Raw genomic sequence first — 19,420 nt, forward strand, 5'->3', positions numbered from 1 at the left:
TATCCCTGGATTTTGAGAGGCTTGTGTAGGCATATCTACTATGTGTAGATGCACATGTCGTGTCTATCGTATCTTTGATCCAATATATGTATATGGTAAATCATATGTATCCATTAAAAGGTTAAGGTGTGCTTGAAAGTAAAACTTATATCTATATGCACATAATTGAGTGATCTTACCCTATATATATTGTAGTTGGACTAACTACTTCGGACCCAATAAGTTTGGGGACCATATTGTGCTTAATTGGTGGTTTAGGTACTTTGGAGAAGCATTGCCATCTTGACTTATTCTCAAAAGAAGATGGTGCTGGTCACGAAGAAATTAGAGTCAAGACAGGACTCGGCTACTTCTACGCCATACCAATGCTTTTCAGTAACAAGTATTTACTTCATGCATGTATAACATTAGAGTCAACCCTGTGTAGGTTGCATCATTGCATGAACATAATACTTTTCCACTTTGTAATTTCCTGCATGTCCTTGTGAATCACACTGATGAAATGCTTGTGTTGGTGTTCTCTTAGCACTTCATGGTCATATGAATGAGGCAAATTTGTGCCATGGCCCTTGTGTCATGTGCCTTGCTCTTATAACAGGAAAACGTGTGCATGATTCTATGCACTCATCTGTTTGACCGTATTTTGGACCCACACTTATCATAGTAATCGAATTAGAAGATTTACATCATACCATGTCCAAAGTATGTTTATTGAGAGTCCTTTGGTTGCTACACATGCGAGAATACTCCTTATCACCTCATCATCCAAATCCCAGAAATTGCCTTTGCCTACCTCTCTCTCGGTCGTCCGACGAGTCTCGAACGTCCGACGGCTAAACTCACTCCGGACGTCCGGCACATGTCGGTCGTCAGATGGCTGATGCACTCCGGACGTCCGGCGCCCGTCGGACGTCCGACACATCGGGAGCCTCTACAAATAGAGGGGCGCGGGCTGGGCCTTGCCCTAGCCCTCACACGCCCCCCCCCTTTCTCCCAGCCGCCTCCACAGCCGCTGCCAGCTGCCGGAGGAGCTCGACCGCGCCCGCCGCCATAGGGGCCCTGCCCCGCGATCTGGCTGATCTCCTCCGCGGGATCCGTCTTCCCTTCCTCTCCTCTCTCGATCTGCAGGTATCCTCTCGGTCTTTCTCGCGATTGGTTCCCCTTTCTCACTAGTTCATGTGTTCGTTCATGTGGTTTGACCGTGACCGTTCCCCATTGGGTTTCCAATCGTGTAGGCCTTGTTCCATCATGCCCAAGATTAAGCACACTGCCCGAAAGAACTGTGTTGGCTCATCCGCTCGTGCCCCTCCTGGCACGGGGTTGGATGACTCCGATGGACCACGGCGTCCCTTCAAACGGCTCGCCCGACGTCCTCCTCCACATCCCCGCTCCTCGTCTGATGGCTCTGACTTCGAGGATGAGCTTGCAGATGAGGAACGTGCTGAACACGTTGCCGTTCGGAAGACTACGCCGAAGCCGGGGACTCGCAGGCCCTCATATATGCCACCACCTCCTCCTGAACAGCCCGAAGGTGAAGCTCGTCGCATATCTCTTGAACCTCCTCCTACTTTAGGTCGTGAAGACAAGGACTTCAGCACGGTTCCTAAGTCTTCCTACTTTACTTTCCGCCGCGATGTTAACCAATTTTCTGTTATACGTGACTCTATGGACTCACGTTTCCGCACACACGTCCAAGCGGACATCTTTTCTACTGTCATCGTTCCTAAGGCTCTCTCTGTCCATCATTATATTGATCTTGAGCATATTCGCACTCACCCGGCGAAATACCCGGGTGCCATTGAGCGCATTGAGTCATCGGGGCTCGCTGCCCCCTTTGCTTTTCGGTGCGATTTTAACAGTGCCGCTATTCATCAATTTTATGCCACGTGTTTCTTTGGCTCAAACAACACTGTTAGCTGGGTGACTTCTGATGTTGAGTTCACAGCCTCTTATGATGAATTTGTTGCCGCACTCGGTTTCCCCAACTCCGTCTTCAAAATCCATAAGAATGATCCTAACCATGCACATAAGCCCATTGAGGCGTGTGGGCTTCTCCTCAAACCACTTCGTGAACTTGATTCAGACGAACGGATGTAGGATCTTAACCAAGTATCCATCTGGCGCTCTCCCTACTTTATCATTTTCAGTGTCTTATCCGCACCATCTATCCCAAGATGGGTGATAAGGGATCCTGCAGCGGCTACTGTATTGACATCATGTCACATTTACACGAGTCCCCCAAGCGCAAGATTAATGTGCCTCACTTTCTCTGGCATGAGATTCGGCTCGCTAGTCTTCAATACAAGAGAGCCTTCCCGCATGCCCCCTTCATCCAGGCCTTTATTAACCATGTTTCTGAATTCACTGTTGCTCCCACTCACATGCATCACAAGTGGGCCATTCCCACTCACATGGCGGATGACTATGCACCTAAGAAAACCTCATCCACCTCCACTCGCTGCACTGCTGCCCGGTCTGCAACCCCTTCATCTAGCTCAGCTCCTCTCGGTCGCTTTGCCAAATTCATTGGCAAGGAACATTCTGCCATGATGAAGGCTTTCTCTTTCCAGTGCGGTCAAACTCATGATGTGGTTTCTTGCCTCGTCTCCTCCAAGAATGCCCTCAAGGCTCGTCTGAGAGACTCGGGCGCTCTTGATGTGAGTGACGATGAGGATCTTCCTGCTGCTCCTCCTTCTAACTTTGGCTTCCCATCTGGTCCTGAGTGGGCTGATTTTCTTGACGAGGCTGGTGGCAGTGGTTTGCGTGAGGATGAGGATGATGCCTGATGATGATGATGTTGATGAGGGTGATATTTGAGTATGTGGTAGCATTGTTGGGTTCCTTCCTTTTTGGTCCTTGATGCCAAAGGGGGAGGACATTATCTTATCTTAGTTTCGATTTTAGTTTCTCTCATAATGTATGGTATGATGTATTATGTCAAACTTAATGATGTGTCATCATGTAACGATACTTATGAATGATGTGCTATGCATCACTTATGGATGATGTATTGTTAAACTATCATGTGGTGATGAGATATAACATGATATTATCATTGTGTCATATGATGATGAGTTTTATGCTATCCTATTGATTCATATGATATGCCTTGATTCATATGATATGCTATGAATTATTGATTCTTATGATATGCTATGTATTTTTGAACTATTATGGTGTAATGTTATATCATGCTATTATCTTCAAGCACGCATTAAGGGGGAGCTCCCGCACTTACCTATTTTACTATGCATATAATCAGGGGGAGCTTCATAAGCATCGTAACAAATCTCTCCTAAGCCACACATGTTTATTACTATTTTTTGAGAGCTATATGTATGTTGTCATCAACTACCAAAAAGGGGGAGATTGAAAGTGCAGTCATGCCCTTAATCGTGTTTTCGTGTTGCTGACAACACACATATAGATAACTAATCACTAATCCCCTTTTAAGCTATTGTTAATGATCATGTGTTGCTAAGGACAAGCTCATGTGCTAACAAGGAAAAAACAAGATAAGCATTCCTGAGCACTACATGCTTGATTCTTGTGGATGTTCACATGGTGGACAAATGAAGATGAATACATAAGCTAGGCTTTCCACATTGTTTATGGGAGAGCTACTTGAAGACTTCATCATGTCTTGCTTTCAACTTGAACCAAGAAGGAACAACAACATCAAGATCAAGTGAAAGGGCTAACTCAAAGGTATCAGTTCCATTGACGTTAGTGGTGCGGAGTGATGATCAGCGTATAATAGTATACACTCAAGTATGGATCATCGGTACCCTTTTATGATTCTTGATTCTTAATGGATCCCGCACTATTAAGAGGGGATCACAGTTTTTGCGATGAACTTGCTCAAACTACATCTCTACTTTTCTGCTCATACCACATCTCCACTGCTCTGCTGTTATCTGAAAACAGAACCAATGCCTCGGACATCCGGCTTCCTCCGGACGTCTGAGGGACGGACGCCCAACCACTTCGGAAATCCGGAATCTTGCACGAGAGAAATTTGAGTCAGATAATACGGACTTCCGGCCTCCTCCGGTCATCTGAGGGCTGGATGTCCGACCTCCTTCGGAAATCCGGAATCTTGCACCAGAGAAATTTGAGTCAAATGACACGGACTTTCGGCCTACTCCGGTCGTCCGAGGACCGGACGTACGACCACCTTCGGAAATCTGGTGCCCTTGAACAGAGCCAAAGTCTCGGACATCCAGCTTCCTCCGGACGTCCGGTCCCTGTTCGACTTCACAGTGGTTCCTGATATATGTACATCTCTCGAACCACCGACCCCTGTCGGACGTCCGACCCCTTGTGGGCATCCGGACATCCGAGAACTGCCGGACGTTCGACCACTGTCAGACTTAAGTGACCCCAATGGTCAATTTCCCTTCTCCACTATAAATACCCCCCCTCCCACTTCGTGAGAGGGTGCCCAACATAACCTTATCCTCATAAGAACACATTACTACCCCCACACACATTTGCTCACACCAAATCTTAGATCCCAAGAGCATTTGTGAGCCCCTTTGAGAGTTGTTCCAATCAAAAGATAGATCGTCTCCCTCTCCTTCTCTCAACCCAAGCTATTTGAGATTTGAGCATGTTTTGAGCAATCCCCGTGATCTTGTTACACTTGGAGGTTGGAGACTCCTAGGCGGTAGGAGTCTTCGGAGAGGAATCAATCCGTGTGATTACCCCCCGGAAAAGTTTGTGAGTGTTTGGAAGCCACCTCAAAGGCTTACCACTAGTGGTTGAGAAACGCCTTCGTGGTGTTATCTCAAAGGGAGAATATGGTGAGCCTTCGTGGCGTTGGTGTGCCTTCGTGGTAACATCCACCTCTCTAATGGTGACTAGCTTCCCTCCAAGGAAGTGAACATCGGTATACATCTTCGTCTCAGTGACCTTGGTTATCCTTAACCTTAACTCCTTACTTGTGGTTTACTTGTGTTACTTGAGCATACATACATTGCATATTGTTTGTGCTCATTATATTGTGTTGGCTATTTCTTTGTACAAGATTAATCATTCAAGCATACCCTCTATATCCACACGTTCACACTTGCAGCTTTTGATATATCGTGTGCTATAGTGTGATCTAGTATCTTGTGTCGTTCACCTACTTGTCGTGTGATATAGCTCAAGTAAGTTTGTGTAACTTGCTTGTGCTTGTTAGTAACTGCATTGTGTCCATCTTGGTAGATCGTGTTGTTGATACACGTTGCGGTGCCTATTGCATTTAGGATTTGTGCTTGAAAAGTATCCTCTTAGTTTATTTCCGCATTAGGTTTAAGCCAAATCCGAAGAAGTTTTAAATAGCCTATTCACCCCCCCCTCTAGGCGTCATCGTGGTCTTTTCACCCCTCCCGCCCCTTCTTCTATCTCACTCGCTGGAGAAACCCTGCCGATGGAACCACCTTCCCATCAATGGCCGGGAGGTTCCCAAGCGACGGCGCGGCGGCGAACGACTTCGGTCGCCGTTCGTTGTATGAGTGGGAAGCGTTCGCTCCACGAGGCCAACTACCGCACGCCGTCGAACATTCGCGTGTGGGCCGCTTGCAGGCTGAGCCCCGACGGTGTCCCCATGCCCCCTCCACCTCCGCCTTGGAGCGCCGCGGCGAGATCACGCGCATCCGGGCAAACCTGCCGGAGGAAGTTTGTCATCAGGAGAGGTACGCCCACGACAACATGCCGCTCTGGACGGCGTACTTCATGCGTCGCCATGAGGAGTAGCTAGCCTCCACCAACATCTTCCCGGTGATGAAGGGGCACCACAACTCGGACGGGCAGAAGGCATGGTGGGGCGTCCTCGGGCGCACTCTCCTCGCCGTTGTCGAACACATCGAGGGCGGCAACAACCTGCCGCTGGAGCACCCGCCGATCACCTTCTCTCGCCGGAGTGGGGGCTCGGCGGGGTAGGCCTCGTGGCTGCCTCGCTGCATGGATTCGGGAGCGTCCTCCTCGTCCTCGGGCTCCCGTTCCTCTGGCACGACGTAGCTTGCCGCCGTCAAGATCGAGCCCATGGAGACGCCGAACCGGGAACACACCTGCTCCGGCGGCAACCTCATCATAAACGAGGTAGCCCCAACCGGTGGACGCCCTCGGCTTGTTCGACCGAAGAAGGAGCCGGTGACGCCGACCGCCGTCAGGCCCGAGCATGCTGCCATGGCTGCCGACCTCGACACCAGCATGTAGTGGGCGCGCGACGACTACGTCCACAAGGAGATGGAGCGCGAGCGCCGTGCTCTGGAAGAGATCACTAAGCGGTGCCGCCTCGAGGAGGCCGGCATCATGATCCTCTCTAACGACGAGAAGGAGACGCCGGCACAGACTGGCCCCACCCGCATCTACGATGCAGGGTAGGGCTACAGCAAGGACGGCGGCGCGCGGCAGGGCTGAGGCCGCGACAATGAAGACGACTACACGACCTTCTACCACCTCCTCGGCATGAAATAGGCTAGGGGCGCCGGCGGCAGTGTAGTTTTATATGTTCTTATGTATTTTCTTTAAGTTTGTACAAATTTGAATGAATTCGTCTAAGCTTCATCCAAAAAACGATTCAAATTTGAATGAATTCCTCCGAATTTGGTTTGAAAAGGGCGTCTGGGGGCGACCTTGGGGGGGGCCTGGGACCCGAGCCCCTCCAAGTTGATTTTAGTGTCGGTTCGACCCCAAACAACGCTATTTCAGGCCCTTGCGGGGCCGAACTGCTCCAGATGCTCTAAGTCGGGTGTACGACTGTGTACATAAAGACGGGACATCAAATGTGGTGGTGTTCCCTTTCTCTCAAAATAGGCTTTCGCCCCACTTTATATATAAAGAAAAATCCGAACAAAATGATTACACGGCCGAACGATACAGAGTGGAGAGTTAGCCCCCTTACAAAGTCGATCCTACGATAAAAAACTCACGTACACCGCATGCGACAACGCTATCAAAAAAAGAACATAGAAGGATCTGGGCGCAACACCACTTTACACCCTACACACCTAAGCTCCACGACAACGCCCTCAAGAGCGCCACGCGTCGCCGCTGTCGAGTTCACAATGGACAGAGGTTTTCACCCGGAATCCGGACACGGAGGAGAACACCACGACAACGTCTTCAAGAAGAGAGCGGCGCCCATAAGCGTCGCCATCGTCGGCGCCAGAGTGTAGAGCATTCGCCCGGTAGTTCTAGCGTGCCACCATGAGGTCTTCGGAAGGCATGACGAGCTCAGAACCCCTGATCCGGATCTAGGAGCCCCCACGGAGATCGAGAGCGTGTCTGAGCTACCTTGCGCCATGCCTCCCGCTGCCCACACGACCAAGAGACAAAGCCACCACCGCCGCCATGGTGCCCGACGAAGAGCCAACCATGTGGACCTCCTTCCAGGGCCGCCGCCCCGGCATCCGTGTCTCGAGACAATGCCAAACCGTCCACTTCCCAGTGCACAAACCACGGTTGGCAAAGCCTGACATCAGCCCCTAGGCCAGGGTGCGTGCCACCACCATAGGGGAACCCAACATCCAAGGGGTGCCTCCTTCGTCCGTGTGCAGAAGGCCGAGTGGTAGTTGTGCGGCGGCGACGGTGAGATCTAACGCATCCTGCTGGGAGGATTTGGCGAATCCGGTTACTCGCGGACTGTACTTACCAGGTATTGGACATGTGCCGGTCCACCTAGCCTAGGCTATGCCTTGGCGCCGCATGCAGGTGCTCAATCCACCTCTAGCCGCTTGGATTTGTACCGTCGTCAGTCCATCGGCAAAGCCATGGCCGGCTGACGCCCTCGCTCGGTGCTGGTCCAAAGGCTTTCCTGCTCACCATTGTCGTCCATAAAGTGCGACGGCTGACCGATGCAGGTCGTCCAACATGTTTCTTGGATGTCGGAACATCTCGGTTGGGTGTTCGTCAAGTGCAAAAAGGACGGGGTATAGGTCATTTTTGTTCGGCCTTTTTCTTTTTGATTCGATGCAATTTCGGTAGCTTATTATTTGCTAAATTTTGTGTGTAGGAGGAATGCAACTTTTGGTAGTGGGAAGGAGAATATATCCATCTATTGATCTCATGAAATTTGCTATATGTTCCTACATTTCTAGCCGGAATTGAAACTATAGATGAGATTAATGAAGAGACCAAAGGGGAAGCAACGTTTAATATTTGAATCCAAGAAGAAAGACGTTCTTAAGCTCAAGAATCCGCAGAGTAACAATGAAGACATAGAGAAGATATTAGTCCAACTAGTAGGAGCAGTTATGAAAGTTGGACTTCTTTTTAAATGTCTAAATGTGGTTCTTGTTTTCGTTGGTCTTGTAATCGCAGCAAAGAATTGTTAATAAAATGTATATATTGGAATGCATTTGGTGAAATAAAAATAACTTGTAAATACCAAACAAAAAATGTGTGATTAAAAATGGATGTGGGATGACCGCGACCACGAGATTTTGGTCTACCCATTGGGCGCATGGTCGACCTATTTGCAAAAGGGGGTGGTCACGCCAATTCAAATGGAGAAAAGGGAGAAAAAGGGTATGTTTGGGTCGCACGGTTGGAGTTTCTACTAAAACATCTACAACGAGCGTCCTAACCCCATCTGAAACGACCAGATGGACGTACCAGTCATTGATCGGTCACAACAAACCAATCCACCCAGGTGTTTTAAACATGCCTCAAACAACCGCATTGTGTGGTGCCCCTCATATCAAGTCCAAATATATGGCAAATATAGCGCGGATGGACATGACCTGACGCGTTCGTCACGTCTGACCTGACATGTCAGGTCCATCGTCGACCCCACAATTTTCCTACAAAAATCTTAATACATCAGTTGCTCCGAACCGTAGTGTACTCTCATTCTTCTCATTCGTGCCATACCCTCTTCTCCCCTCTCCGATTCTTATCCAATAGGGCTATATGTAAAGCTCTAGTTGCCAGTCCAGCTCAGACCTTGAGTATGATGAGGAGCTTGTCCTCCACATTGCCTTGGAGCGGTTCAAGATGGACACCGTGGGCAACTCGTGATTGGCACCGTCGTGGCTCCGCATCGGTGCATCGCAAACACCGGAGTTGGCCCCTCCAGCCGATACGTACCTCTGCCAGGGCAGCACGTTTCTGCTCTGACCCACGTCATCCCCGACCATCGTGGGCAGCGGTGGGTGCTAGTACATGCGCTGTCGGCCCTCACGCGCACTCTAAAATCGGTGGCGCGCGTCGCCTACCGTGAGAGGCGGCGGGCAAGGAAGAGGGACGTGACTGAGCAGCCCGTCCGCCGTCTCCATCGGATTGCCGGTAGAGCCCGACAAGGACGAGCGACTCCTCGCTTGGGTGTACTACCGATCAATGATGATGACAGAGACAAACACTCGTTGCCTACAATGGAAGAATGCAAAGGCGCTTCGGCATGCCATTGAGCAGTCAGAGCTTGAGGCGAATGAGGCAGCCGAGGAGACGACTCGGGTCACCAACTTGAAGCGGCAGTAGGACAAGGTTGTCCGTCGAACGAAGGGGTTGATCTTCCCCTCGGACTCCTCCTCGAAAGACAACTGCGACCAGAACTCCACCTCCTCCGACGTCGACCAAGATCCTTCACTGGCAACGGATGCCTATAGTTGCCCCGATGACCGGCAGGGCAAAGGCCCGACGCAGAAGTTGAACACGCTCCTGCGGCTCTATAGGGTGGTGAGGTGGGCTGCGACACACACTACGAATTTCATTTGCGTGTGGCTTCCGACTCATTGAAGGGGCGAGCAAGATGGGCCAGCCCACGAGCCCCGAAGGCCAAAACCTCTTTTTCATATTCTTTTACGTTTTATTTTTTTATTTTTTATTTTTACTTTAAATATTCAAAAAAAAAATATTATAAAAAATTCCAAAGTATTAAAAATGTTGAACAAGTATTTGAAAAAATTCTAATCATTTTTATGAAAAATGTTCACAAGTATTTGAACAAGTATTTGGATATGTTGAATAAATATTGAAAAAAATGAACAAGTATTTTGAAGATATATTGGTCATGTATATAAAAATAATAAAAACTATTTGAAAAATGATGAAGGAGTATTTGCAAATAGTTAAAAATGCTGATCATATAAAAAATTGTTCAACAAGTATTTGAAAAATTGTTGAATAAGTGTATGAAAAAATATTAATCATGTATATAAGAATTTAGAATGAAACAAAAACGAAAAAAAAAAACCAAAAGAAAAGGAAAATATTGAAACCTGAAGAAACAAATGAAAAAACCCCGAAGAAAAAGAAAAAGAAAACAAAACGAAACGAAATAACAGAATGAAGAAAAGAAGAATAGGAATACGAAAAAAAAAACTGGAGAAAACCGACTGCACTCGTTCAAGTGGATCGCGTCCTTATACATATCACGAATTGTATGGTGATGTGTTGGCTCGTAAGCGCTGCTTATCTTTGCGGCAATCAGGGATTGATCCCTCCTGATCCCATTTTCCTTTTCTTTTCCTATGTGAAAATGGGCCAGCCCGTAACGACCACGGCCAGAGAAGAGGCCCAACAAGCCGGGTAGTCATGCCGGTCCACAAGCACTCGTCTCGGTCCTGAGCTCGCCGATAGTGGCCTCCCACGTACAGTACCTATGTGCCTCTCCGGCCACTCACAGTTGCCTCCTTTCGCCTGCCTCCGGAGGACCGTCGCTCGTCGCGCGCTTCCCCCGCACACTACGGTGTCGCCAGCGCAGTCCAGCCGCCCATTTCACAGACGGAACCAGTCATGCACGGCGGGCGACAGTGTGCAATCAGCAGCCGTGCACCCTGCCTTGGGCGTGCAGCAAAGCTGCCCTCCGACGGTCTAGCGTGTACCCTGCAACACAACAGTCGATTGCAGCCAGCCCTCCCACGAATCAACACAGTACACAGGTACGGTGATTCCCCGTTCTCCATTTTTTTTCCAATTTCACAATTCGGATTCAAACTTACATTGATTTCCATTTGCTGTTGTCCAATTATGATGGGTAAAATGCAGGGATTGGCAGGATGCATTGTTTCTTGTAGAATTGTAGAATAATACCCCCTCCGTCCGGAAATACTTGTCCTAGAGATGAATGTATCTAGACTTATTTTAGTTATAGATACATCCAGACATTGTTTTCTCTATCGGAAACAAGTCGCATAGAAGAACTATGCTGAATGTAAATGCGTAAAAACAAAATTAAGCTGGACCACCCTGTTTTGAAATCGTAAATCCGCCACTGTTTTCCTATGTTTATTATCGCTTTTAGTTGTTGAGGTTAAGAACTTGTCCGATCACAAACTCCGATGATCTTATGGATGATGTACCGTTTGTTCATATGCATTTGGTTGCTCATTTGATTTCAATTTCATTGTGCGTTATTTGATCAGGTAGTATAGCTCATCACGTTGTATATGTAGTATGGCGGATATAAGGTAATCCATGGTGTTGTTTGTCCTCGACCCCGATCTACTTCGATCTGCAGCGGATCCGGTCCCAGATGGCTTCTCGCTGTTCTTGGGTGCTGGCCTTGCAAATCAGGTGGTTGGAAGGGTTCCGGGGGAGTCAGTTGGCCGGTGGGGCGGCCACTCCGAAGGCAACGTCTTTGGGTGTTGTTCCCCTTGTTGGAGGCTTCGGAGAGGATCACCTTCCTTCCACCCCTCCCAGGAGCTCAGGTGAAAACCTCAGACCCCCTTGTTCCAAGAGACGACGACACCGCGGTGGTGTGTTCCTTCCTGAAGGCGTTGCTCGGGGGCTGCTCAAGCGGCAGTGGAGGTGGCAGCGGTTCGATGTCGGCGCCTTTTGTCCAGCTTCATCTTGGAGGCTGTGACGTCGGCGGCGCTCGTTTGGTGGAGTAACGGCATTGCTGTTTCCGTCATTAGGCTCGGGATGCTACGGGGGAAACCCTAGATCTGGGTCTTCCTGGATCAAACGATGATGGCGTTTTATCACCTTACCTCCTGGGGGCATCGTTTTGAAGCAAGTGCTGGCTGGAGGAATGGTGGAGCGGTGCTTCATCTCACACATTATTGATAGCGGCGGATATCGGCGGCATGGTGTTGTGGGGACTCGACGTTCGATGCGTGGAGATGGACTCGCGCAGGAGGAGGTAGCTGTCTAGCGTCATGGAGACGTTGATGGCAGAGTGGCTACACAAGGTAAAAGCCTCAATATTTGCTCTGAAGACGGACTGGTGGAAGATGGCGGCGAGAACACACGATTGCGCCAGATCAGTTTTGTGCCCTAGACCCGGTATGTGGCAGATGGCTAGACCGGCTCTGCTGGGGCTTCCGGCTTTTGATGTTAGGCTTAGGTAAGTGGTCTGGGTATGTGGCCCAACTAGCACCCCTTCATCATATGGATAGGAGTAGCGACAGATGTTGCGAAGATGGCGGATTCAGACATATTGTTATAACACTTTGTAAGGTCTTCGAGAATAATCAATAAAATGACCGCATGCATCTCCGAGATGTTGAGGTCGGGTGTCATCCTCCTTTTCTAAAAAAAAAAGATATGAGGTAAGCGGATGTGAAGAGGTAGATTTGAGTATTTAACACAAGCCATTACAAATTTTACGCATATCATCTATAGAGCAACTATTTGGATCCGTATGTGATCGTCACTCTGTCATATGAGAAAGCCAAGAAGCATATGACAATTTTTAGGACACAGTAGCACGGAATACCTACAATTGTTTTGAATGGCGATTTAATAATAGATTAAATGTTTAGTCATCTTATTTTATGTTTGCCGGTTGTGATACTTCTTATTTTTACTTCATTTCTGCTCTGCTTGCGAGCTTGTACAGAGCTGCAAACCATGTTAATTTCTTGCGTAATAATATGGCTGCAAGCATTGTATTGATGCAGAGGCCTCAGTAATCGTTCTTATACATTAAAAGAAATGCGCAAAAAGGGTAAGTAGAATACAGATGGTAGATAAATTGATCGGGGTAAGAACAGAGGCGCAAAAGCAACCTAACTATATGCATAAACCATGCACATAGCTTACTACCTATGGTAATCCAAAATTTGTTGTCAGAGTAGGACTTGGAAAAACCTATCTCGACGTAGTGCTACTTAGGCTATTAGGTTATTCTACCAAAACTTGTCTTCCACACTATTGGACAATTTATTTTGTCGAGTGGTACCGGAGTTAGGCTCTGAATATCCGGCCCTCCGACTATGTTGACGTGTAGACTGCCCTCTACAGCCATAGAGCACCTGCATTCCGTATCATGGGGACCAGCTCACCACCAAGGTGCAGAGACATGATCTTATTGGTGCCGCCGACAAGCTTTCCACCGATGAACACTGCCGGGACGGGTGGCCCCTTCCCGAGAAGCTTTAGGAGCGCCCTCTCCATCTCCTTGCCCTTGGGATCATGGTCTAGCTCATGAACCAGAGCATTGACACCGAGGTCGGTGAAGAGGCGGGTTACTGTGTGGCACATGCAGCATGAGTTCAAGGTGAAGATCACCACCCCTCTCTCTGGCGCCATCTTCATCACACGGTCCATCTCTTGTCCCCGACGGTTGATCGAGAACCTTGAGGCAAGCTGCTATCAACGAGCTTGCTTCTAGCGTGTCCTCGTAGCTAGAGAACTTGTGAGTAGTTTGTGCTTTTTGTGTTGGACGAAACTCGGGATGGTTTGGTAGCATGGAGTCAATGGGTTCCTTTTATAGCACTGCACAAGTTGGTTAAAAGAGTTCGTACGTATTCAGGAGATCAATCTGGATAGTGCATCGATCAGGCTTTTCATTAGGGGCCAAGGGACTTCCGAATATTAGCTTGTGCCGACCTATAAGAGGAATCTCAGATATTTTTACCTTTCAGAAGGTCAAGGGCCATCTACTTTTCTGCACGGATTTGGCTGGCTAGGCCATGTGCGGTAATATTGACGAGATCAGTCAAATAGCTGCATGTTGTCCCACAATTCTACAGGGACAACGACGAGGGCTATTCAATTAACGATGCTGTACGTACGGCCAATGCGTTGCCATGAAAACCAGCCAAGTGTGCAGCCGGTGACGAGTCGCCTCAGTTTCATAATGACATCCGGATAACAACCACCAATCCACCATCACTTATCTGTAGGTACAGAATCGTATCAAGTTGCCTGCTTTCTATGTGCATATTTAGATGCTCCAGCTTTGTGGACCCCATCGTAATCGATCGACGGCCTGATCTTGTTAGATACGGAGGCGTCGCCACTAAACGTGAGAATGGTTATTAAAAAACCAGGTGTAATGGTTCGGTTCTTACTTTGAGTTTGATTGATTCAGGTTTATTGGGCTGAGATTTTTTTAGTTTGGTTTTGGTTTGGGTATGTGGAGAAACCAGTTTAGGTATAGTTGGTTATGGGTTTAAACGGTTTGGTTATTAGCGGTTATAAACTATGGGTCTAAATCTGTTTTTAAGCATTGATTATATGCGATAATCAACTACGACCGAGAACGAGTATCTTTGATCCGCGTGCATGCTGTAATGCACTATGTAATTATGTATTATGGGGAATCAGCAGATGAAAATCGAAAGTGTTTTCTTGTGCTTTCGGTAAGCAATTTAGTTTTAATACACTTGTTAGTGAGCTTATCAGCCATGGACATGTTCTTTTTGCCTCTTACTATGTGTTGACTATATCTCAAGGATTACTTTGTTTCTAAACTGTTGTAGATGCACTTATGACTTTTCTATCTTATTTGTTTTTTAACATGTCAATTTGTGCAATCATATATACATTAAAGCAAACCCATGATTATGTATTGGGTTTAAATCCATGATTATGTTTTGGGTTTAAATTGGTTTGGGTGGAAAAAGTAGTGGGTTTGGTTTTGGTTGGGCTAGAAATGACACTAAATGGGTATGGTTCAAGTATGGTTTTGAGAGATAAATTAATGGGTATGGTTCAAGTATGATTTAAGTATGAAACCATTCTCAGTTTTAGTCGCGATGCCACGGTCCGATGACTTTGCAATCTTTGCATTTTATGTGACACATATTTTACGAATTAATTGATCCGGCAAACTTCAGCTACAAAAGCAAGGAAAATACGAAAAAAGAAGGCACACATGTGCTACTTCTATTTATCTTTTGTCACCACCCAGGGGTGGGCTCACGAACTGAAGTTTGTGTATTCAAATTTTGAAACTGTTTTTTGAAGCCTATAGCCTTCCTTTTGGAAGGTATAACCGATTATAGCAGCATATGGTAGTAGTTCTAAAATATAGAAATGATCTCCCATATTATATTATATTTATATAAAATTATCATTACTTGATATTGTTCAACATATAGAAGTAAAAATTGTTCAACATACTATCACAAAATCTAAGATTTATAGAGGATAGAAAATAGCAAATTATTAGAAACCATAAAATTACAGGATAATTATGCCGTTGTGTACAAGGAAGAAAAAAACACATGTATTATGGATACTGCATCTATGTTGTTGTGTATAAAGAAGAAAAACCCTATATGTATTATGGATACTATTCGGGTTTTCCATAGTACTTTACAACCGTCGGTCTTTGTCGCTGCTTTATTCGTTCCCGAGCGTATTACAAAAAATGTCTACCACCCGGGAATGATGGAGAAGCGATCCCCACGACAACAGTCGGGATTTAGTCTTCACTAGTGCAGAAAAGCCTAGCTATGGTGTGGCAAAATTGGCCTTACTAGCATGGAACCCGACGCCATCAATATGGCGTCATCGTTAAAAAATACAGGTGGCGTTGGAGATGATGCCAACGGTACTTGACATGTTTATGGCGTGCCACATGGCTAACGTGAGCACTAATATATATCAGCAGTGGCATTGAATGTTAGTGTGATGCTAACAATTTCATTTTTGTATTTAACCAAATCTGTACAGAAGCGCGATCAAAACAAAATGACAACATAATCAATGTTTAGAACAGTGATTAAAAGGTACAATTCAAATACCAGAATCTAAGTTCAATAGTACATATTTATTGAAATTATTCAAAAATGTGTCAAAAATAGGCAAATAACTCAAGTACACAAGTTCAACTAAACAGGAGGTGGTAACAACATGAGATATGCCATGCATGCATGTCTACTAGCTAGATAACTCGACATTACAGTGGGGGAGTCAGGATCATAGTCTGGAGTAAGTGGACCATCATCATCGCTGCTAGTAGGCATGTAGTAGGCCGTGATTCTGTCACGATTGTAGTCAAGGTAGGACGTGCCTATCTCCCCAGCTTCCATCTCATAAGCAGTTGCAAGAGCTGTCTAACCAGGGTAACTGAAATAGGTGCGGTTTGACTCACTAGTGACAAGACAATTGAACCGTTGGGCCATCAACATCTTTATGAGGGTGCATTGAAATGTGATGGTTGCATCCAACGGAACTCGAAACTTCTCTAAGAAGTCACACCTTCCCCCTAAGGGGTGACCTGAGCAAAATTGGAATAAAATTACAAGTTAGACAATTTCGACCACAACCGTATCATACTAAACTCAATGAGAGCATGTTGAACTAAATCATATATATACCTTCTTAGTGATGAAGTCTTTCGGAAAATGGATGCCCCGTGTAAGGAGCATCATCTTGTTGGTGTCTAACAGTTTATCATATGTCACAAGCTCCATCACTAATGGGTCAAACTACTGTTGATTGACCTGGAGGTTCTCCTTCTCCTTGGACCTAGTGCATATCCTTATGTTCTCCGCAGTGAGGAACTGCGCATACTCATGGTAATGAGGGAAGTTGGGAATCGCTTTTTCCTAATGATACTCAACCGCATTTGCATACGTGCATGCCGCTAAGTCTGGGGTATCCTAGTGCCAAATATGGTGGACAACATTGTCCTTCGTGATGGTTGCATAGTACTTAGTCCTCGTCTCTTGCATACCACGAAACTTCGGAGCCATCTGACTATACCTGCAACATACACACACACACACACACACAAACACATATATATACAATCTAGACAATGTTACTAGAAAATATACACTACAATTGCACCACAAATCTGCACTACACAAGTACACTAAAATCTTAATCTACAATTACCCCAAAAATCTGCACTACACAACTACACTAAAATCTGAAACTATAATTACACCACAAATGTGTACTACACAACTACACTAAAATTTGAAACTACAATTACACCTCGAATTTGCACAACACAAAATTTACATTACGTTCTTACACTACATAGCTACACTAAATTCGACACTACAATTACTCACCGGCGATGTAGATGACGAGGCTGGCGGGTCCTTGTCGACGGCTCTCGAGGCGGAGATCACATCGAGGGCGCTGTAGTAGATGCGGAGACCATGATGAGGGGACAGCGGCGAAGAGGACAGCGATGAAAATGAGAACAACGATGGAGGCGACGGGGCTGGCGGGCCCTTGACGCGACGGCGGTGGAGGAGCGGAGATGGAGACAACGGCGATGGAGGTGAAAACGGAGACAACAACATTGGAGATAGCGGCGATGTGGAGTCGGAGATGGCGACAACGACGGGAGGCTTGGTCGTTAGCGGTGGCGGCGGGTTGGGGATTGATTTGCAGGTGTTTGGTGGTTAGGGAATAGATCCGGCCGGGTGTGTATATGGGTGGTTGGATTTGACGGGTGGTGTTGTGTTTGCTAGCATTGGCCCACGTTGCCAATTGCATTTGTTATGTATTGATATTTTAGTTTAGTATTTATTACATTAATTATGATTTTTCGTTTTCATTTTTTTGAATATATATAGGATGGGTCTATTTTTACATCACCCCTTAAGAGTCTTATTGCACACAGCGAGAATCACCCTCCCCTACCCACCTTCTTCCGTGACGACGGCCAGCAAGTCACTGCCGCCTCTCCCCTCCCCTCCCTGCCTTCTTTCACAGGAGCGCCCCAGAGCGATGCCACCCTCCCATCCTTGCTTTCTTCCACGGCAGCGGCCTGGGAGAACCACCACCCTACTCCTCCAGGCCTTCTACCGCAGCAGCGATGTCAGCGACGGCCTCAGAGCACAGCCGACCCTTCCCTAACAGTATTCTTCCGCTACAGCAGCCTCGGAGCGTCGACGACCCACTCCGCCTGACCTTCTTCATCGGCAGCTGCCTCAGAGATCGGCGACGCATCAGGAACCAACGGTGGTAGATCCATTATGTTCCATGCTCTGCAAGTTCCAATCTGGTTCTGCTTCGACACGACAAGAGTTCGACGGAGGATAATTGCATGCAAGGCTCATTCCTCCACTCACATTGCTTGGATTCAAGCTTCGATGAGGTTTGACTCAAAACCTCCATCTTCACTTACCTTGAGCCATGTTCAAATCGCCCATGATCTACTGAAGAAGCGCAAGGGAAAGTGTACTGCATATGTGGATGCAAGAGAGCTGCAGGCATGTCGAATAGAACTTCCTGCAAATGCAAGAACGAACTCCACCGTGAGGTAAGCATTTCAATCATTATTCAGTCTCAATTTTGTTATTACAGTCAATATAGTGCTCGAAGTGCAGTACTACTTTGAATCCGATGTAGTATGTTCAATTCAGTTTGTCGTGAGTGAATTTTCAATGCACTTAGTGGATTATGTAGTGCGGTTGTACATGTTCACCCTTCCTTATGGATGAAATGTGGTTGCTTCACTTCGCAAAGTGCGATAATGAAATCCGTGTGCATTAGTTTGTAGTACCCTTTCATATGTAATGCAGTTTGTATGGTTCAGTTCATTTCATGTGACAATGTAGTTTGGCCATTTTGTGCAGGAAATGACGTTCAACTGAAAGAAAATCTTGCCACTAATTTACAGCCCAGAGCCCCTGAACTGCATGATGAGCCACTCTCGTGCAAACACTGGATGGGTAACTCATGAGATACCTCCCAGATTCTTCAATACAACAAATAGGTTGCCGTACTCTGTGAAAGAAGATTTTTTTTCCAAGACGAAGATAAGTGGAAGATGGCGACAATCTGACCTTCATGTGGGAGGGCACTCACCAATACGAGAAGGATGGTGATGATGATGATGATGATGATGAGCAGATAACAGTTCTCAAGCCATAGCACAAGGACAAATTCACTACATTTGGACAACATCTCCAAACATAGAATGATGATGATTTTGGCCATGATGATAAAGATGACGATGATGTGCCACAACCCCAACAATTTCAAACCAACCCACTAAGACAGCAACACAACACTGAATTTCCACCGCGTGCACCTGCTACACAAAACAGAACTCCACGTGCACCTGCAACATCAAGTTCAAGTCAGCGCCACCAAGGGTACCTCAGCTAGAAGCCAACAACAAAAACAAGACTTCCTCACTACTGCCACCGCGAGATCCTAAACTACACAGATACATTCTAACCCCACCATGCTCAATACAACCCGGTGAGCTGCAAACACCGTTGGGTGAGCGACAGTACACACATGTAAGTTTCTGTCCTGGAAATAACAACATTACAGTCCATTG

The 19,420-nt window shown here is 46.8% G+C and overlaps 1 protein-coding gene across 1 annotated transcript; it reads right to left on the bottom strand.

The window, feature by feature from the left end:
- Positions 1-12,838: 12,838 nt before the first annotated feature.
- On the bottom strand, positions 12,839-13,603 carry LOC123397775 (putative glutaredoxin-C14). The gene has a single exon (XM_045092306.1). It carries the CDS (start codon positions 13,480-13,482, stop codon positions 13,171-13,173), a length of 312 nt encoding a protein of 103 aa, XP_044948241.1. The 5' UTR covers positions 13,483-13,603; the 3' UTR covers positions 12,839-13,170.
- Positions 13,604-19,420: the final 5,817 nt, after the last annotated feature.

This window comes from Hordeum vulgare, chromosome 5H (genome assembly GCF_904849725.1).
Source record: "Hordeum vulgare subsp. vulgare chromosome 5H, MorexV3_pseudomolecules_assembly, whole genome shotgun sequence".
NCBI classification, from domain to species: domain Eukaryota; kingdom Viridiplantae; phylum Streptophyta; class Magnoliopsida; order Poales; family Poaceae; genus Hordeum; species Hordeum vulgare.